Source organism: Lissotriton vulgaris, chromosome 12 (genome assembly GCF_964263255.1).
Source record: "Lissotriton vulgaris chromosome 12, aLisVul1.2, whole genome shotgun sequence".
Taxonomy (NCBI): domain Eukaryota; kingdom Metazoa; phylum Chordata; class Amphibia; order Caudata; family Salamandridae; genus Lissotriton; species Lissotriton vulgaris.
In genome coordinates, this window is record NC_141700.1 from 510,784,366 (window position 1) to 510,806,693 (window position 22,328).

At 44.2% G+C, this 22,328-nt stretch overlaps 1 protein-coding gene across 1 annotated transcript in view; it reads right to left on the minus strand.

The window, feature by feature from the left end:
* Positions 1 to 16,238, minus strand: part of AARS1 (alanyl-tRNA synthetase 1) — a 336,551-nt gene extending 320,313 nt beyond the window's left edge. Inside the window, exons 1-2 of the mRNA XM_086945275.1 lie at positions 16,110 to 16,238; positions 7,526 to 7,689 (exon numbers count right to left, since the gene is read on the minus strand). Of these exons, the coding sequence (XP_086801401.1) occupies positions 7,526 to 7,672 (147 nt within the window). The 5' untranslated portion in view covers positions 7,673 to 7,689; positions 16,110 to 16,238. The remainder of the gene's footprint in view (positions 1 to 7,525; positions 7,690 to 16,109) is intronic.
* Positions 16,239 to 22,328: the final 6,090 nt, after the last annotated feature.

Below are 22,328 nucleotides of genomic sequence, written 5' to 3' on the forward strand. Positions count from 1 at the left end.
TAGATTTGCGGAAGGGAGGCAAAATATGGGACTTGCTAGTATTCAAACCTTACTATAATATGAGCCCTGGCATATTCAAAGAGGCTACATCAGAGCTCCTACATAATGAGATTGCTGCCATAATGTGTCACTGCACAAAAGGGGAAAGTGGATTTTGTTACAGGGCAAACAGATTCATGAAGCAACCTGCCCAATGGACAAGTAGATTGTTTTATTTAATTCCACACCCCGGTACCTGCACTTGTTTTTCCTCATTGAAAGCGCTGCCCGATAGGAATGCTATACTCTGCTGGACTGGGAGCTGCACCTAAAGTGTACTTTCACTCAAAAGGGAGGAAGCACTATTTTCACCTCATCAGGATATAGGGGAGCAGAAGGTTGTTGATAGATACTTACTGTGCAGGGGCGCAGTAGTTATTACAATTGCCACTTGGAAAAGCTTCTCTTGGCCTTGCTACTGAGAAATTGCTTGCTCCTAAAAACTGGATTCCTTCAGTGCCCCCAATTGAGTGCTGTAAGTGCAATATGTAGATAGTGGCCTAACATCAGTAACTGTGGCCCATGCTTTTGGTTCCCAACAGAGCATAACTTTCACCTGGGTGATTATCTGGAAGACGTTCTCTCACAAACAGACATTTATGAAAGGGGACATCTGCACACCTTACTGAAATATCAAAACTAACAGTTCTGCCATAATTATTGTCGGAATACTCACTGATCACCATCCATCTATCCAGCACGGATTCTAGCCCTTGCTTTAGCCAAAATTCACAGCCCAAATGGGAAAGAAGGACCAGGACCAAATTTGAAAACATCCATGATCCAGGACAAAACACACAAATCAAGTCATCTTAGGCACCCTTTACCCAAACATAACATGCTGGACAGGCTTGGTGGATCTTTGCAAAAACAAAAACGTAAATCACTGAGCTAAACCATCAATAAATAAAAAGATTCTGAGTTCAACAACTTGAAAAGAAGTACAAAGTTGAATGCTACTGGTGCACCGGATACACTCAGACAAGCTTGGATTTAAAATAGCAAGAAGTGTTACTAAAGCACAATTATCGTTTTAAGAAAGGCATATTACTCCAATCACATTAACAAAGCAGGTAAAAGTTGAGGGGAAATGTGCTTAGTAATGTGGAAAATCGCCAAAAGGAATGATAGCACTATGTAAGATTCCCGCTACCTCAGGGAAAACGTCAGGTTGACTTTCAATGCCTGTTTATGTAGGAAATGCTCCAGAGTTCAATCGGTTCTTTTTATTTACCAATTATGCAACACTAACAAACAGAATAGCCCTGGGAGTGAGAGTTAAATTCAAAAGGTTCAGCTATGGACCCACATTCCCAAACGTTGCAGATTTTACCGGTGTCCAAGGGGACTTTATACTCTACGCTTCAGAAGAGGTCACAATGGCCCAACTTTAACAGTTTCAACACACTTAAAAAAAAAATACAATGTCAAGTTCATCTGACTTAGTGCCACAGGAAATACTAAAAAGTCTTCCTAGCTTGCTTACGCACAACCAATACAGAAACTGTTTTGCACAGTAAGAAAAAAATGCATTTAAAATAAAATGTGCATTCTATAAGCAAAAGTGGTGTAAATGCACAGCTGCAGGACACTTTTGGAACCAGGTGGTAGAACTTTCAAACCCTTTATTCATTTAGTAGCTGCCAATTAATGTAGCCAATTCAATTCAGCCAATTCCCAATTAGAAAGAAAACTAAAATTATAACAAGTTTACTAACTCTGGGGTTAGAACTAAGCAATGCGATACCACAATACACCCGAAACTCTCTGGCCTTCAACTTTGACAATAATCAAATTAGTTGATCAAGTGGTTCTATACAGAGAAATATCTAAATATGGAACCATTTTTCAAATACACTTGATAAACAGAATGACATGCTCAGTCAGCTGTACCATTTGTTAAAAGTGATTTGTCGATGCTTAGCTGGTACAGGCATATCTGCATGCTGAGCAATAAGCGGAGCTTGTGTTCGTACATCAGCATCTTGTAAGTGGTAGTCAACATTTATTTCTTTGTAGAACATTATAACTTGTAAAGATTTTAGAAGGTACCACTACCCTTAACACAAAGAAAAACTCCAAGTGTAGTACGTTATCTTTAATAAGTCAATAATCATAGCACATGCAAGTCTGTATGCATATACACTTTCACTGAAGTAGGCCCATTAGTCAGGGTGAATGATTCAGAAGAAAATATTACAATACGTTCGTCTTCTAATGGCCACGTCACATTAAATGTGGCTTTTTCATTCGAAAATAAAGGCTTCAAGAGGCTTCAAATCAAAAGGTATTTCTCGCCTCATCTGTGGCTGATTCATTTGCTATAGTTTACATGCTACTAGGTATGAGGTTTGAGTTACTGCAAATACTTAAAAAATAATTATCAATAATTTGAATAAGTATAAATATGGGTAAAGACCACCTTGAATACAGCCGAAATTAAAAGTCTCATGCAACTGTCATTTTTTTAAAAAAACAGGTAGTATGAGATGGTGTAGATATGGGTAATTATCCTGGGTCTCAACTTACTAAACGCCCCAGATTGCTCTAGGTGGCAGAACCAGCCAGCAAGGTACTAAACTGCATCTACACATGAATATACAAATCCATGATTTCTTAATGGCATAGGCATTTGTCTACGATTTAAACATCCACTTAGGACATTAAGATGCAACTTTACCTCATATGCTTCATTATTTGTGCCACAACCGCCACTAGACTTTGCTTGTCAGACTTTATTACATTAATGAGGTTTCAAACCAATTTTCTTAGCTTTTAAAGGGGTCCAAAATACAGCAGTATCTCTCCTCAACTGAGTTAACATATAAAGTCACATCTCTTCTGTGTTGTGTTCACTATACGGTCTGTCAAGGCACCACGTGTTCAGTGTTTTTTTAGCACCCAAAGTAAACACTAATGGCATGTGAAATTCTCAGAGAAACGCATGCAGACAATTTGCAGTTAGACTGGATACAAGTGGTGAATTTTAATCTTGCTCCCCGCACACGACACCTCTTTTACAAATGCCAATGCGCCAGGGTTTGGTTTGATTTCTAATGCAGATACATCCCAACTGTTCTGGGACTGCGCTGGCCCTTCTTGCATGTCCAGCCCCTCCAAAAATATTACTTGCCACCTTTTTGTATATTCCTATATTCTAGGAACTTCTGTTTTCTTTTGATTGTTTAGTTCACATAGATGATCTGATTACATGTGTCACCTGCTTCACAAAAAACTCAGGCTACATTAAGAAACCCATAAACAAACATTGGCACATCATTAACTCTAGCGGTCTGAATATTCCACTACCTCGGTTTGCGTTCAAACGAACGGCCAACCTCAAGGACTCCCTAATTCATACACGGCCCAAGAAACAAAACGCCAACAGTCAAAGCACCTTGTGGGGCCTTCCTCCAGTGACAGGTCACTTCCCTTGTGGGGGATGCGCTGTTTGTCCCCAGACTCCACCAATTAAGGAGATTATGCTCACTGAAACTTTCAACTGGCAGTTACGTAAGTTACGTAAGCATACCAACTGCAACAGTACCAGGTGCATCTATCTACTTACTTGCCCATGTAACAAACACTATATTGGGATGACCATGAGACAAGTGAAACTACGTATCATGGAGCACAAAAGTAATATCAGGTGTCTCAAGACACATACCAACATTACACACAGCAGGGCCATCAGGCAGACAGCATACGTTGGTTAGTTTTGGAGTCCCACCCCTCCATCACACAGCAGGCATTGTTCAGAATCTAACAAAGATGGGTCCACCGTCTCCAACTCGACATAAGTGGCCTGAACGACTCGGTACCGTGGTCGTCACTGTCACATTAGATCTCACCCAGCTGTCACCAGATTTACAATCACCCTTGTCCTGTGAACTGCCAGATCTTCCACACCCAAGATGGTTGCCACTATTATGCCACTGGCATCACTGACGGCATTCTAGTTGAAGCGTTCTGAAGCCTTCCACTGACGCATGCGCAGCAGTCTCCCGTTGAAGCCCCGCCCCCACGCGGACTCAGCAAAACAGGAGCTACTTATACTCCCCACAGACGCCGGCTTCGTTACCAGCTGCTCTGTCCTGACCAGACGCTGGGGGTAGGTGTTAGCGGCGCTGACCGCACGATATCCGGGTAAGTTTGCTTGAGATCCCTGCTACGTTTCTCTGCCTCTTGAACCCAGCCGGCTTCAGTCCATGCCGGGTGTGTTCTTGCCAATGGGGCAGGAAGCGATCCTTTGATCCCATTTGCTCGACGCCGTTCCTTGGACGAGAGTATTATCCCTGGTGGCGCCTCTACTACGTACGCCTCTGTCGTGTCCTGGACGCAGTCTTGGCCATGGCTAGTCCCGGTTCCCCAGCGATCCCCGCTTGGGTGTACAGGGACAGCCTGTGCTGATTCTGTGTTTGGGTGCTCACCTTGGCTTACGTATTGCCGCAGGTTCACCTGTTTCCTTGTGGCTATATAGGCGCGCAAGTGGTCTTACTGACTTGCAACTACCCCGTCGGCAATTTCCACTCTGTGAGCCTTGACCCACGACGGGATGCTACCATAATACTGTTGAGCATTATTCAATGCTCTACATCGACGCTCTCTCTCTTCTCCCAGGTTCCTGACCTATACGTGCAGGTCCCACTGGAGCAGACTGCGGGGCACCTTAGGATCTCCCTTAGGGTAAGATCGGTTATTATGCGCCTCTCTTCATGTTCCTCACGTTTAGCGTCTTTTAACACTTTTTACCTTGCAATGCAACCCACTGTCTTCCAAACGGGGATATACCTGTAAATATCGCTGTATTCACTGTCCCTCTACACCCACGAGTGTGTTTCCGAGCATGTTGTTCTTTTGACCTTGTAACATAACAAATACAGAACTACCATTATTCCTTTGTTATGTACTTTCCTTTAGGTCCCCCCAGTTCAGCAGGACCTAGTTGCCTGCCCTTGTACGACGACATGGCATAAGGTTGTATGAACATCCATTTTTAAATTTTCACTGTGTAGTACGTTTCACATAGGTCCTGACGAATTGCCATCCATGTTTACCTGATCAGGGGGTTGTAGGCATCTTGCTTTGTACTTCCTTAAGCACATATCTCCCCTCCCACCATTTTAATCAAGGGCGTCAGCCACGCCAATAAAACTTATTGTGGACTGACCCACCTTTCTTAATTCACCACTTTCTCATGACTACACCTTTTCCATCCCTCTCACCCGAATGCACCATATGGCCGGAACAAAAGATCTCCGATAAAGAGCCCCTTTACGGGTGCCCGTCAGACATTGCAGCGCCAGTCTGACGAGGAGCAGAACCCATATGATGAAGCAGGACATCTAGCTTGCTAGGTGTGTGAGGGTTTTAGTTCCAACAAGGGAAATTCCCCTTCTTTACCTTTTCTTCCCTTCTCCTTCCACCCTCCACTCTGCATATTCTTGCTTTTCACCTCCCTTGGGGAACTGTGTACATTGTTTTGTTACCTGTTTAGTACACATCCCAGTGATTAAGTATAAATTGTTAACCTCAACAAGCAACAGTCTTAGACCTCAATGGAAAAACTGCAGGGAACTATTTGAATTTGAATTTATAGCTATTTGTAAAGCGCACATTCACTGAGCAGTTTCTTGGCGCTATAGGGATTCAGAGCTGAGGAAAAGCAACGGGGGCTATAGGTTGAAAGCTTGCTGGAACAGAAAGGTTTTTAGAGTTTTGCGAAACTCCGTGTAGGAAGGAGAGGTTCTGAGAGGGAGGGGAAGGAAGTTCCAGAAGGTGGGTGCCAGTACCGAGAATTTCTGGCCGCTGGATCGCTTTTTCTTGTACCGAGGAATAACTAACAAGGATTGAGTAGAGGAGCGTAGGTCTCTGGCAGGATTGCAGCGGGTAATGGCTGAGTTAATAAAGGCCGGAGCGGTACCCGCCCGGGCTTGAAAGGTGAGGCAGCGAGTTTGAAGAGGGATCTTTGTTTAATTGGTAGCCAGTGAAGGGCCATAAGGAGAGGGGAGGAGTGATGATATTTTGGTAGGCCATGCACCAGGCGAGCTGCCTGGTTCTGCACCAGTTGAAGGCGTTGGAGTGCGTAAGCGGGGGCGCCGTTATAAATGATGTTCCCGTAATCGATCTTAGATAAGACCATGGCCATGACGATTAGTTTAAGTGCAGAGGGAGAAAAGAACCGGGATACTTTCCTAATAGTGCGCAAGGTACGCATATTCTCTGCCTCAAGAAGTAAACTCACACTTTGAATGAGCTACCCACGAAAACTTTGGAGAGGATTAGTTTTTAACTGTGAATAATTGTTGCACCATTTCTACATTCTATGCTTTTTGAAAGGCTCTTGGATGTGGGCCACACAACATAAGAACCACATAAAAATACGAGCATCCCACAAACCCGACTTTTCAAGTCAATCTTACAATGTGCCTTTAAGTAGTGCAGAGACAGTTTTTTTTGCAGATATTCATTGTATTAGGAGGTAACTGTACAATTTACAGTGACTGATGACATTCCTGTCCGAAGGAGTTCTTTATATGGTAGCTAACAAAGTTCACAGCACAAGACAGTCATAGACGCCGACACATGCTTTGCCCAACACCGATGCTTCTAAATCTAGTGATTACCCAAATATAAAAAATAATTTGTGTTGCTGGAAGTTGGGGAAAAAGACAAAGTGGTCACACTAGGAAGTTGAAGCGCAAGAGGCAAATGGTAACTATGAAATAGAAAAATGTATGAAAAATACACCAGTCATTTGACTTATATGGCAATTCATAGCAGAAACATTGCACTTGTACGTGTGCAATCGTCATCTTAGCTTTCCAAAACAGATGGAAGAGAAAAAATAAATATTTAAAAATATCACCAAATAAAGTGATATTTTGACATGGAGTTTTTAATGGAATACCATATAACATGGACTAATTTAAAATTAGATACTGGTTTATTTGTATCAAGGTGTCCTTCACGATTTCCCAAAATTATTCACTAATAGTGAAAAATTGCCAACACCACAGCCTGTTTCTTTTACCATGAATGTCTACCAACGAAAACAATACAGGTAAACTCCCCAGGCTCTTCAAATCTAAAAATTAGGATCTGTGTAGTTAAGGAAAGAAAACTAGAAAGAGACCGCTCTTCTGATCCCTAACAAAGTAATACATTTATCGCAAAAAAGATCCGATTGTGAAGTTTAGTACAGGTGACTTCATTCTTTCAAGGACAATCTGTGCACTTTGCCAGAGGATAAATACAGCACCTGTAGGTTAGGCAGCTGGAAACCTCAATGATCCAACCACCTACACTTTTTAAGAAACTTCCTGTTCCATTCACATTTGGAGGAGACTTGTCATCTATAGCAGATTCTCCTGCACACATTTTGGCATATTCATCACATTTTGCCCTGTCTGACTTTGGTGGAGAGTACAGAGCATTACAAAAGTCTGACTCCAGTCAGGAACAAAATGTGGGCACTTATTCTTACCTGGTTCATACCGGCATTGGCAAACAGCAGTGTGGGGTCATCCAGAGGAACAGTGGCCGATGAGTGGACATATGTGTGCCCGTTGTCTTTGAAGAAGTCAATGAATTTCTGCCGGATCTGCCTTGCTGTGAGTGTGGACTCCATCATTATACCAGCGTGCAGGTCTACAAAAAGGAAAACTTGGAGGTAAGGTTTAACAAGCACTTCAAGAACCCTTGGAAAAAAAATTGAGGCTTCTTAAGTAAATTTTAAGGATAATGGTATTCAATGCAGTCAGGATACCAAACCCTCTTGTGAAATTATCTCTAAATGTTGTGATATTGACAGTTTTTAACCCAAAGAGCTAAAGCTAAAAGGATTGATAAAGATATCAACACTAACCATTATAACACACACATGACCCAATATATACCCAAGAGCAGCATATCAAGCACGTCTCCACAACCGAGGAGCCAACTCAATGATTAAAATAGACTGTGAAATGTGATAAAAGTTAAGGCCAAGATGTGAAGGTGCTAGGACTCCCATAACGCTTTGAGGCCATACTAACAGCAGAACTGCTGCTAAACAAATCAGTAAAACGTAATACGGTTATATCCATTGTAATCCCCTGTGAGGGAGTGAGCTATGATACGGAGGACTGGGATTGAAAACGCAGTAGGACACCTTTCCCAGTGCGGCATGTACATACAATCTTACAAGTAACTTCACCTCACCAGGAATAAAAGAAGCATATTTCTATCAACATAGCAGATGGATTCATTATTACAGTGGTGACAAGGTTTATTGTCTGTGAGAGCCACACACTGTATTCAGGGAGTTTAGGCAAACCACCTATGAGTGGTGCCAGCTGTTGTCTTGCAAGTTGGCCAGTCTGACAATAGCCCACCACAGTGGCTTGATAAAGTTCTAGAAGCCTCACTAGAACTACAATGTTGACATCAAATTCACCCAACCCACTGCTGTAAGAAGAATTTGCTCAATAGTCATAGGAGGCTGGAAAGCTGGATAATTTGCAGAGGGATGATTTGGCAGTATCATACCTCCCAAGGATTTCAGTGTGCCAGTTACCATAGACCACACTTGATGTCTCAATGGGGTGCTTTTACTGTTTGAAGAAGGATGCGCAAAAACAGGTAACACCGGACCTGCTGATGTCATGGGAAATCATGCTGGATCGCTGAACCAGGTATTAATTTGTTGCTATTTAGCAGAAGGGATATGTATATATTTATGTCTCGGGTGGCTCCTGGGTAATGGTCGCCCGCTATTAGTGCTTATAGTTTTTCTTTCTTTCTTTTTTAGGGCCATCTGCGGGGGGTGGGGGCAGATAACCCATTAGAACCATGGATATACATATATTTATGTTTGGGGGGTGGCCCCTTGGGTAAGGTTGCCCCAATGGGATGGGACATCGGTTATTAACTTTTGGCTGTTTTTCTGTCCACCTTGGTGGCAGATTGGCCATTTGGGTAGTGACATTGCGTGTTATAGTGTTAATAGTTTTATTTATTGTCATTTGCAATTGTAATATTTTCTTTTTCCTTTTTATTCTAGTTAAAGGCTTTTGCTCTTTTAAAAGATGTTCCAGGATGCGGTTTCGTCACCGGTAGTTCTGCATTTTTTTTTAGTTGCGGGTGTTTGGTAAGAAAAAGTTGTTTGTACTTTTTAATCTAAATAAGTATAATTTCCCTGCATTAATGTGTTTTTGTAAATGGTGTAATAATAGCAGTATGTTTAGCTCATGCTTTATTGTGTGTGAAAATCTTTTTGCATTTGAGCTCAATTTAAATGTTGTTGTCTTGTTAGTCATTTGTTTTGTTTTTAGTTTCTAGTGGGATACTGTTGGTTTTTGCTGTGTCTCTGCAGAGTAGGTGCTGGTGAGTCTAGCTATCTCTGCCAAGTGAGTCATATCGTTTTTTAGTATATAAATCTTTATGATAAAGCCACACTTTGTTTATTAATTATTTTGCACAGTGTTGGTTGTTATGGACTAGTTTGTGAAGTCTCCTTTCTTTGTAAGGATTATGGCAAGCCGCAGGATGACTGCTCAGCAGGTTGTTGGTATGTTTTTTGAGTCTTCCTCTGACGAGGATTACGAGACAGACTCTGCATCTGAGGCAGGGGAGGGAGTGGAAGATTCTGGTAGTGAATTTTCTGTCCGAGAGCAATCATCGGATGATGAAGCCACTCTCAGTGCAGATGAAGAGCCTGTTTTTAGAGGAGGACATTGATGTGCCGATAGTGCAAGAGGCATCTAGACTGCCGCCTAGGGCTGCAATGCTTCCCATTGGAAGAGTGGACCTCTGGGTTGCTCCGGACATGGTGCAGCCGGAGTTGCCTGACTTTACTGGTTTCCCAGGGTGTAGTGTGGATACTGAAAACTTTTGCCTATAATAAAATTTCAGTTTATGGATTTTTGGAAAAGATTGTGGAGTAGATTAATTTTTATGCTGAACAGTATTTGGGGGACAGCTGTGCCAGACGTAGGCCCCACTCTAGAGCTACCCGGTGGACTCCCACAAATCTGGAAGCGTTGTAGAATTTCTTGGGTCTAACTTTCTTGATGGGCTTGATCAGGAAGCAATCAATGTCTTCATATTGGTCTACTAGTCCCTTGATGGCAACAGCTTTATTTCCGGCAATCATGAGTAGTGATTGGTATTTGCTTCTGCCTCGGATGCTGCATTTTGTCGATAATGGTTTAGCGTTGCCACAAGATTACCACGATTGTGATTGTCTTTTTAAGATTTGGCCTGTCCTTCATCACTTTGTAGATCCATTTTCTGAGAGGCATGCTCCAGGGAAAGAAATATCTGTGGATGAGTCTTTTATCTTGTTCAAGGGCCCCTTGGGTTTTAGGCAGTACATTCTAAGCAAGAGGGCACACTAGGAAATTAAGATGTATATGCAGTGAGACAGTAGGACTGGATATGTCTCTAATTTCAGGGTGTACACCGATAGGGATTCCAGGATTGACCCCCCTGGTTGTCCGTCCACTTTCGGAGTGAGTGAAAAAATTGTGTGGGAACTTGGTAGAGGACTTTTGAACAAAGATCACCATTTAAATATAGATAACTTCTACACTGGTGTGCAGTTGTTCAGGGAGTTGGTCAAAGTGGACAATGTTGCTTGCGGCACAATCCGCTCTAACCGTAAAGGTTTCCCAAAAGTAGTTGTTTGCCAAAAGCTTGAGCGGGGACAGTGCAGTGCATTGCATAGTGAGGAACTTCTAGCTGTGAAGTCTGCGGACAGGAGAGCCGTCTAACATCCATGATGAAAGTACTTCACCTGTGACTGTTTGGGGTCAGGTTGCTGAAGTGGGCAAACCTGTGTGCATTTTAGACTATAATAGTATAATAAAATGTTGTGAAGTAGATCAGGGTGTACACCAATAGGGATTCCAGGATTGGCCCCCCTGGTTGTCCGTCCACTTTCGGAGGGAGTGAGAAAATTGCTGAAGCCCCAGCATCTGCCTTTTTAAATGTATCCTAGCACCGGGCGACAAAGGCCTCGATTGACTGGACGAGCCCCCTCACAGCCACATATCAGCGCCTTCCATGTTGATGTAGGTGGGTCATTACCCGGGAGTAATGCTGCTCACAATCTCCAACCTGTGAATCGGAACGTCCGACCAAGAATACTTAAGACTAGAAGGAGACTTCACTTGCTCAACGCAAGCAGGGGAGCTGAGCTGCACATAGGTTCACAGAAGGGATGGGATCTTTGACAAAGTAGGGCTAATCTAATGGACACCGGGGTAACCGCTGCACGCATGTGTAACTCGGAGGATGCCTCAGTGCAGATAACAAAAGATAATAATGCTTCTAACGAGCTCTGGCATTTCTTCTTTTTACCCCGATTGATGAAGAGTGTGACTACAAGTCCTCCCTCTCATGCCCCTGTGGAAGCGTTTGCCCCATTGCAATTGGGTGTGTGGTTCTCTTACCACGTGTAATATATTGTAAATATTATTTGTTTTTTTAGAAAAGAACACACACACGAGATCGACTGTTGATTGTTTGAGTGCGACAAAACCTCGCTGGAGACTTGAAAACAGTGTTTGGACACATGATGGCCTTACTAAGACATTCCACTGTAAAACAATAATGATTGGGAGTACACAATATTGAATGTATGTATGAGTACTTCAAAACACTGGTATCACCAAATAGGGATGCAATCCTAGTTTTATAGGCCTTGATGAGACAAAACACTGAAGGCACTTTTTTGCTTGGGGACTGCACTGAGAGGAGTCACTATTATGGTATGTTCGATCTGGCATTACAGCATTGACATTGCATTTACAGCATGTACATATGTACAGTTTTCTTTAACAGGTAATTCCCAACAAGCTGCGGCAAGTATACACCTTTCCATAAATTTTCACATGTAAAATGCCTGCTAAACATAACTAGCACATGTTAATCACGCCTCGGGGGAGTGACTTCTTCTCTACCCACCCTGACGAAAGCCCAGGACCTTGCTCAGGCCGACAGAACAGGGCTGAAACATGTTGGTGTCTTAGGGTCATAGTACCATCATATCTATATCTATATGTTTTAACCTTCCCGTCCACTCTACTAATAAAGGATATCTTTGGAGTGGATGGGGAATTTTAACTTTAAGGTTACGCCCCATACACCTTATCTTCATAAGTGCTCCCAGGAATACGGTAGCTCCCATCATGACCTTTAGGAGTTAGGGTGAACCCGAGGGTGAAGCATGCCACTATTAGAGTGGGTGAGGGTTATATAAATTCAAAGCACAAGTGGTAATAGCTTAGCAATTGTTGCTCCCTAAGGCATATCCAAAGCTTGACAAAGTACTTAGTGTGAAGAAAAATCCCACCACATGGTCGAAGGCGTTTGTATGCCGCGGCTAAACAAGTATATATCTTTGTGGCTTATCATACCACTTGTGCTTCGAATCCTGCTGCATATCGCTAAAACCCATCAAGACTACGGATGAACATCTTATTCTTCATTTTTCTATTCAAATTGGATTAATTACTGATTCAAAACGAATGAGCCTGACGCATGGGTGTGATTGTCATCTCTACTGGACTATATTTATTACTACATTCCGTTATATCTAATGTTCTGAATATATTCAACATTGCCCTGAAGAAGTCCTATGTTTAGGACGAAACGCGTTGTCTGTCTTGTAAACATGAATGGAGAAAGAAAAAAATAAAAATATTGATCCTTGTTCAACTACTTTGTGGCTTCATCAAAAATCTACTAATCTAATGAATTTGGAATATTTATGCAAAGTGATGCAGCCCTCATTTAGTATATTTCTGGGCAAATCACTTACATCTCCCTGTGCCTAAAAACACAATTAATGTGCCCTTATGTAATGTAACTGGAGCTCGTGTAAAGCACTCCGATACCTTTGGGTCGAGTCTGAGCTATATAGAAATAAAATAACTTTGCAGGGACTTTTGTAAAAATCACAGGATTTTTTCCGTAAGTGCTGATTTTTTTTATAAATTGCTAGATCCGGGGTTCGTGTCTGACTGACAGTGCACCATGTTTTGAAGAGGAAGCACTTATATATGGGGAGCCAGCGGAGTTTATCCAAGTGCAATTTAATATGCTGTTGTACATTAAAAAAAGAAGATGGGCAAGAGAATTCGAACCAACCTGTAGATTCTTGATTAAATTTGGCACAGGACCAGCAAAATGGCAACGGTAGTAAGTGGTGGCCTAGAACACTAAACGTTTATTATCATGAGAAAAGGAATGAAGAATTCTCTTTGTGCTCTAAAGAGCTAGGGTACTGAAGGATGTCTTGTTAATACGCAGTACAAACATTAGGCCAGAGTGGATCATAACTCTAGGATTTACATGTAACTGGCGAGAGCGGGGTTAGGACCTAGGTCCAGGAGCATATTAAAGAATATCAGGCAGAGGGGAGATTGCCAAAAAGATTAGCATTAAGGCAGGTGTGTGGAATTCTCATCACCCAAGACATAATGTTCAAGGTCGAAGTCGTCTTCAGGTTTACTCTGTCCACTGGACAAGCACGTCCCAAGCTCCTGCAGTACAACCCCTTTATGTGCCAGTATACAATACCACAATACAGTTGTGGGAAACAGGACTGTCTTTCACCATATCCATATATATACGTTTTTCAAAACTGTACATTTGAGTAATTAATGCAAACCCTTTACTGTTGGGGTGGGCTCTCTAAGGAAATGCATTATTGGCAGTGGTTCCAACAACAAATGTTGACAAACCTGCAAAATGTAACAATGTGTGGCTATTTATAAATGCATCGACAATGTTCCTTGATTTATCCTAATGCATAGAACACAATGAAAGCAAGACTGGTGATAGTTTGTTTTCCAAATGATAATGTTCCCAAACAAATTGATATTTGTAAAAGTGTTGTAAAGCTGATGTGCAATTTTCGAGGTCAATCTAATTTAAATGCCGTTTGATACATTCTAATATTAAAAAAAGATGAATAATGGTGAATCAATGCAAACCCCATTATGTGCCATACCACTGGCAACATGAAAATTAGGGACCCCATTCTCATAGTAAAATCACAGTTGTGCACCAACAGGTCAATGACCTTGCACATAGTGCAGATTATCTAACAAATGTTCGCGAATTCACGAGGAAAAATCTACTTTTGGTAACATTACTTCTCCAAAAATGATATATTTCATAGATGTACATTAATTTCAGTATTTTTTCAACGGTGGTGTGCAAATCCTGATACAGGCATAATAGAGTTCAAAGATCTGAAGCTGGCTGACGGAACCACAGCTTAAACCACATATTCTCCTCCACTCTATCCACAAACACGTGCCCCCTCTTCACAAACATATCCCCTTCACTCCCACAGCTCCCAGGTTTCCCAGGCCTATATGGGAATACGTAATCCAGCCCTGTATCTTTCTTTGCATTCTGGGATTGTTTTCCTGATATTTTGATAAATGTTTAAAGAAATGTGCTGGACCTGGGCTTTCGATTCATCCATTGGAGTATTTTGGAATTCTCAACAGCAGATTGTGGGCACTATTTTTATAGCACCCCCTCAAGCCACTGCCCCCCCCCTAAAGTACACTGTAAATCCTATGCAGTTCTGACCAATATAACTGATGTAACGTGGGCTCAAAAATGTCACTTCCCTCTAAACTGGTTAATAGACCTTCAAAAGGCCAATACATCCCTACGCCCCAGTAAAACAGTATTTTAAGCCAACAAATTAGTCTAAGTGTTTGCCGATATCAGTCAAGCCATGTGCCACCCAACTCATCCTATTCACTATACCATTTCAGCTAACCCCAAACTAACACCCGCCACTTCCTCTTCTATACACACCCATAAACTCCTCTTCAAAACTGTCTTCCCTGTCTGAGAAAGAAAACCTCAGTTCCCTTTTTGGCATCTGCTCCTACAAAAGACTCATCAGTGGAGAAAATAAGGATTTTTCTAAAACCGCAAGTATAACCTACTTCCTATAACCAATGGGCAAAAGTCACTAGAGGAATCACGATGTTAGATGACATGTATCTGAGTTCTGTAGGCAATTCATGTTTATTGAGACAATGTGATAAATGAAGCATCTATAGTAGACAATGTATGCAGTTTAGTTGTTATCTTGTAAAATCGGTCTAACGAGTTAGTCAAAATCAGTTGGCAGTCTGGGCTTCGAGAAGTTCGGGAACATCAATTCAAGTAAATTAGTTGTGTGCTTCACGCTTAGCCAGGCACATGCTGGACGGGCCTCATGTAAATCAGACGTGTGGGGTGTTAAAGTATGTAACACTTATCCACAATTACACATTTGGCTGCAGGTTTTTGTTCAGATTAGAGAAGGTAATACTCATGCTTCTGGAAAGATATTTGCTGCCTTACTAGTTACTCTTTATCAGTTGGAGAGGATTTAATTTGGACAACAAAACTGCATGGGCGAAAACTACAACATATGCATGACACAAAACAAACCAGATCATAACAGACAGAGTAGGAGGCAACCCATCTGCAAAGTGCTTCTGCGCCTCATCGGGGTAAGCAAGAGCTATATAAATGCTTTTCTATATACATTTCGCCCAGGACTATTGTATATTTGAAATCAGCTCCTACTCTGCATCTGTTAGCTCCTCCTACTTACCTCGCATGTGACCCTCTACAGACTACTACCCACAACAGCTTCCGAGATGAAATAAACATTTAAGCTTACCAGATGATTCTATGTCATGAGACACAACAACATGCTCCGGAACCGGCTTTCATTTTCCAAATGAAGGTTTTCAAGTGTGTTATCTCAATGGGTTGGAAACATACCAGAACTACCGCTCCCAGAATACATGAGGCTAAGTTCCAAATGCCTTGGAGTCATCTGGTAACCTTAGATGTCTCCATACACCAACAAGTGACCCACACGGCTCCTTCTACATTACACCATGAGGTCTCAATAACTTCCACAGTTCTAGGAGTACACACCCCAGTCAGCCATCACGGACCCTCTCAGCTCACTGTACTGAGTCATTCAGGTTCCTTTAGCCCCCTCATCCCATTATTACAACCCCAAGATTCCCTACCCACTTCCCCTCCACCCTTACCTCGCGCTTGATCACAGCCGGCTTCCAGCTCGCGACCCACGGGCTGACAGAAAGAACTCTACGCAGCCTCGGACACGCCCTCCAGAAACTGATAGGGTTTCAGGCAAACTTCCGGCTTTACCATTGGAGCATTGTGCTGCCTTTCAACTTCATTGCGATGGCTCCCTTCGGCTGATGCAACTGCGGGAAAAGAACTACTCCACGTGACAATAGCCACCCAGCCTGAATGCGCGCTTTCACCCATTGGCTGATGATAATTTGAAGACGCCCATTGCTACCGTGGTTGCGTTCTCTGTCATGTGTATATTGAAGGTTTCAGTTTCTTTATTTTGTTGCTTAGCTCCACGCACATGCGTGGTCGTTGGCCTTGCTAAAAAGACTCGTAAATTGACACTTAAATGTGCGGCATTTTGATGTTGGGGCTAAAAATGGGAGCCAGAGACGAGAACAAATATGAAATAAATGTAAAACGAAGGAGGACTAGTAGAAACGAAGACCAAGGGAAAATGCTAGCGTGGAAAGAATTATACTTGGAAACAAGCATTTGCAATGCAATAGGTGTCGCACTGGTTGAAAGTTAAGGATGTTGGCGTTGAAAATAACAATGTTTTTCACTTTTGTTTTTTATTTGCAGTCAAGTTATATTTGCATAACACTATTGCTAATGGTATAAAAAAGCAAACGTAAAAAAATTGTCATTTTCCACACCAACAGCTCTAACTTTAACAAATGCGAGCCCTATTGCATCGGAAATGCAATCGATCTTGCATTTGTTAGAGTTGAAGTTAATGGCATTATAAATGGTAATGTTTTTTACCTAGCCATTTCATAGCTGCCAAGGTTTCAGTTTGCCATGTGTGACATCTACATAATTTTAGTCTAAATATGAGTGACATTTGAATGACTATGAGTAATACATTCTTGCAAGCAAAATCAAGCAATGACGACGAGGGAGACTTAAATATCCGAAATGATATTCATTCATTTCCTGGTGGGACACAATAAAATCGCATAATGTACAAACAGTAAGTAAAATATTTTAAACAGGTGGATTGAAATGAACACTACACCTCATGCACATAATTTGTTCTTACCCCAGAAACAAGCACTGGAAAAGGCACGAGTTGGCTAATTAGTTCATGTGCAAAGGTTCTTTTTAGTAAATATCTTATGTTGTGTGAAATATCTGAACGCGCAACCAGAAAACATACTGCATGCAACCGAATACACAGATCGTATAAAAAGAGGTGCGTAAATAATTGGGTGATGAATTCCTTCCTGTGTAAATCCGGATTGATGGCTGCATGGAAGTGGGTAAATGTTTGTGAATACACAAGAGTGAATCAAAGAATGGGGGTTACCAGTGAGCAACGAGAAGTTATATTTTGGCTTTTAGCAACTTAACTAGCCTACGAGAGGATACTGTAGCGTTCTAGTTTACGCACGTCACGTAGACGTGACGTGTGGCGGCCATGTTGGCGCCGGATGCGCGCGCAACCAGTAGCGCGCCGAGAATTGCACGGAGGACAGCGCCGGCCGGCGCTCCTCGGATAAGATAATGTTGTACTTGAATAAAACAGAGTTCCACTGAATTTACTTGCTGCCTGTGATTATTAAGCATCATTACAGTGGCGACGAGGTCGGGAGGCACAACCAGACGACCACGAAGAAAAAAAAAACGTCGGACCCCCACGTGGGCAGCCACAAGGAACAGACGGACCCAGACACGGTCACCTGGCCCACCCAGACACGGGCAAGGTCTACCCGGCACAGCCCAGCCGACGAGCCGAAGCACCAAGACACGGCAGGACACACCTGAGGTACGGCGAATCCGAGGAGCGTGGCAGTGCCACAGCTAATCACAGTAGCGGCGAATAGGCCAGAGTGGTGGCGCAAACACCCCACAGTCAATAGGCCACACGCACTACATTCCTGAGAATCCACGCCAGGGAGGTGTAGCGCTGGCTACTAAAGAGGAGGAGGTGGGGACCAGCACCAAGAGTCCCCAGGGAGATACGAGCACAGGGTTCAAGGACAGCACCCCAGGCAGCCCCACCGGCTGAGGCACCGACATAACAGTTACCAGGGAAGTGAAAATGAGCACGCCGGCGGGGTATGCAATAGCACCTGTGCAATTCCTACCAAAACCCGGAGAACCACTAATGAAGTGGGAGGACTGGAAAGAATATATCGATAACTTTATAGGGGTCCTGGAGGATGAAAATGAAGAAAAATTCACCCCTCAAAGAAAGAAACGCATTCTGTTGCTGAACCTGGGACCGGAGGGACTCAGAATCTATAAGAGTCTGGTGCCCAAAAAGAGAGAGGACACTGATGACGACGTGTAGGCCCATGCAGTGGAAGACCTAGATGAACGTTATCGCCCCACCATCTGTGTGTCAGTGGACAGATATAACTTTCAGCAGAGAAAACAACATGCTGGAGAAACCATAGAAGAATATGTAGCGGCCTTGAGGAAGCTGGCGGCCACGTGCAAATACGCACTGTGGGAAGATGAATTCATCAAGGATCAGATAGTGATGCACACCACGAGCACGAACGTGCAAGATAAGTTATGGGCAAGCGGCGACACCACACTCAAGGACGTCTTGGTCATCGTAAAAAGAGCAGAACTCGCACGGAGATGTGCTAACGCAACCAAGAAAGAAGCGACGACTCCTACAATGGTGAACAGGGTACAAGAGGAAGATCACCGCAGAGACCAGAGGGGCAAGAATCCAACCCCCAAAGGAACCAACAGATGGCATTGAAACGTAGGATCGCAAGGGAAGCAAACAAGCAACGACGGCAAGAAAACGTGCTACAGGTGCGGTAGCTGGTCCCACGAGGCACACGATAGAAGATGTCCGGCGTTCCGGGCCAAGTGCCTGCACTGCGGCATCATGGGCCATTTCGAGAAAGTGTGTCGGAAAAAGCTATCCAAAGGGGTAGTGAAGTGCGTCGACCAAAGTGAGGAAGATTTGGAGGAGGTCGCGGAGGAAGATGTAGTCACCGTCCTATGCATCTACGACCAGGTACTATGTGTGGAAGGGAAGAGGTCGACCAAACCCGTATTGGAAATGTCAATGGGCGGAATCGTCATCAGCGTGGTGGCGGACACAGGTTCCCCATACACCATTGTTTAACGTGCTGTGTGGGAGGAAGAGTTCAGACCGAAGTTGGGCCCGAAGCTGGAAAAGCTAGACATCAGACCGGTCACATTCAATGGCGATCGTATCCCGATGGTGGGGTTCCGACGCTTGATGTTCGAGTTCAGGGGCCGATCAGCATGGTGCAAGCTGTACATTGCGGAAAAGGGACCCTCCGTTTTGGGGTGGCTTGACCAGGGCGACCTAGGAATCAAACTGGACCCAGGAGGGAAAGAACAAATATTGCTCACGGAACCGGAGGAGTGGCCCGATTTGAACAAATGGAAGGAGAACTACCCAAGGGTGTTTGGAGGCACAGTGGGGAAGATGGAAAAATTCCAACACAAGATCGTGCTCAAGGAAGGAGCTACCCCTGTAGCCCACAAGGTGAGGAACGTACCCATAGCGGTGAGAGAGGCAGTTCAGACAGAACTCCAAGAGTTGGAGAGGAAGGGCATAATTGAACCGATCACCTGCGCAGAATGGTTGGTGCCCTTAGTGGTAGTTATGAAACCCAACGGGAAGGTCAGGCTCTGTGTGGATTTGAGAGAACTGAACAAGAACATTGTCGTGGAGAAATTTCCCCTCCCTAGAATCGAGGAGATGTTGGCAAGGACCAGGGCAGTCAGGTGGTACTCCACTATCGACTTGACCTCAGCCTACCATCAGATAGCACTACATCCGGACAGCAAAAGCCTAACATCCTTCATCACCCCGTTTGGGTGCTACCGATTCTGCCGCATGCCGTTCGGACTGGCCTCGGCGGCTGCAGTCTTTCAGAAGATGATGCACCAACTGTTCAGAGACATCAAAGGCGTCCAGTATTTTCAGGACGACATTCTGGTAATGGGTCGTGACAGACTGGACCACGATCAGAAGCTGGGAAGAGTGCTACAGACATTGGAGGACAAAGGCCTCACAGCTGAGTGGTCCAAGTGCCGATTGGGTCTAGAATCGGTGACGTACCTAGGCCATGAAATCGGAGTGCAGGGCATCACGCCCAAGGCTGAAAACGTAAGAGCCATCGCAGAAGCTCCACCCCCCAAGAATAAGGAGGAGGTCAGGTCATTCTTGGGGATGGCGGAGTACTACAGCAAGTTTGTGGTACACTTTGCATCGAAGACCTACCATATGAGGTTGCTGACCAGGGAGAGCACATCGTTCCAATGGACACCGGAAGCGCAAGCCGAGTTCGAGACCATCAAGAAAGACGTCACTGGAGCTGTCCCACTCAAGGGATACGACCCACAAGGCGCCACAGTGCTCACGACCGACGCCAGTGACAAGGGCCTAGGGGCCGTGCTCATGCAAGACCGAGGAACAGGCGAGATGGAGACAATCAGCTTCGCATCAAGGGCGTTGACGGACACCGAGAGCAAATACAGCATGATTGAGAAAGAGATGCTGGCGGTGGTATGGGCCATGACGAGATTTCGGCAATTCCTGTGGGGCACCCGATTTCTACTAAAGACAGATCACAAGCCGCTGGTAAAGGTACTAACGTCCAGTGGGCATGCCAGCGCCACTCCCCGGATATCAAAAATGACTTTAAAATTACTTGAGTTCAGGTATGATGTGGAGTACATCCCTGGGAATAGGAACCGAGTAGCGGACTACTTGAGCAGAGCGGCTGCCATGGACCCAGGAGAAGACGACCCTGCAGGCAGAGGGGAGTTGGTTGCTCTTGTAGAAGACCAGGAGAAGCTAATCAGCCTGCAAGAATGGACAGAAGCATATGAGGAAGACACAAATATGAAGGAAGTGAAAAAGCACACTGTACAAGGATGGCCAGACAAAAGGAACGTGAGTGAGAGCATGAAGCCGTACTATGAGGTGAGGGAAGAACTGTCGATTGGAGATAAGGGGGTATTCATATACAGAGGAGACAAAGTGATCCCCCCAAGGAACCTCACCACCAAGCTCTTGGACCTGCTGCACGAAGGCCACTTAGGCATAGGAAAACTCAAGGCAAGAGCTAAACAAAACTACTGGTGGCCCGGCATGGACATAAGGGCGGAAAGGCATGTAAGGGAATGTCCACAATGTCAAGGAGCGGACAAGACCCTAAAACCGTTGAGACCAGCATTAGGGAAGTTTGACCACCCCGTAAATCCGTGGGAAGAGCTATCTATAGACATTTTGGGACCCGTCCTAGATGATCAGGGCACACAAAAGTACGTGTGTGTACTTATGGATCGATACTCTAAGTGGCCGGAGTTGAAAGTGGACGAGTCCATGGACACAGAGAACATCTTAAAGTTTCTGTCAGAGACCTTCACTAGGGAAGGAATTCCCAAGTCCATTCTGAGCGATAATGGCCCCCAGTTCACGTCGGAAAGGTGGCACAAGTTTATGCAAAGAAATGGCATCACCATCAGACACACAGCAATTTACCATCCAGCTGGAAATGGCCTAGTGGAGCGATTTAATAGGGTAGTGATGGGAGCCATACAAGCCGCCATATCCAGCAACAAAGACTGGGAGAAAGCGCTAGAGAACATGGTGTGGGCCTACAGAATAACCCCCACAGGCACGGGGTACAGCCCGTTTCAAATATTGAGAGGACGAGAACCCTTCACACATGACAACAGAATCTGGAAGGAAAAGGTTGTCACCAGTGAGTGGTCCCCTGCAGTGGTACGGGCCAACCTGGAAAGAGCACAAACAATCTACACCAACCACTACAACAAACGGAGGAATGTGAAAGAGACTGGCCTGGAAAAGGGAGAGTGGGTGAGAGTAAAGCTGGCCACTCTACAAAAGAAAGGAGACAGCAAGTATAGCAAGCCTATGCAAGTCAAGGAAGTGTATGATCGAGCGGCCCTGCTGAGCGATGGTAACGTGTGGTCGCAGGACCGCATGGCCCGGTGCAACAAGGTATTGAGATGGGAACGACTTGGAACGGAAGGTGAAGACATGGATGAATTGAACGTGGAAAGTAGGCAAAGTGGAAGTGAGCAATGTGATGGAGCAAGTGCAGCGAAGGTGCGAGAAGGTGAAGAAGCGAGCGAGACTCAAGGAGCTGAGATGGACCAGTCGGGGAGAAGCATGAACGGTGATGGAGCGGTGA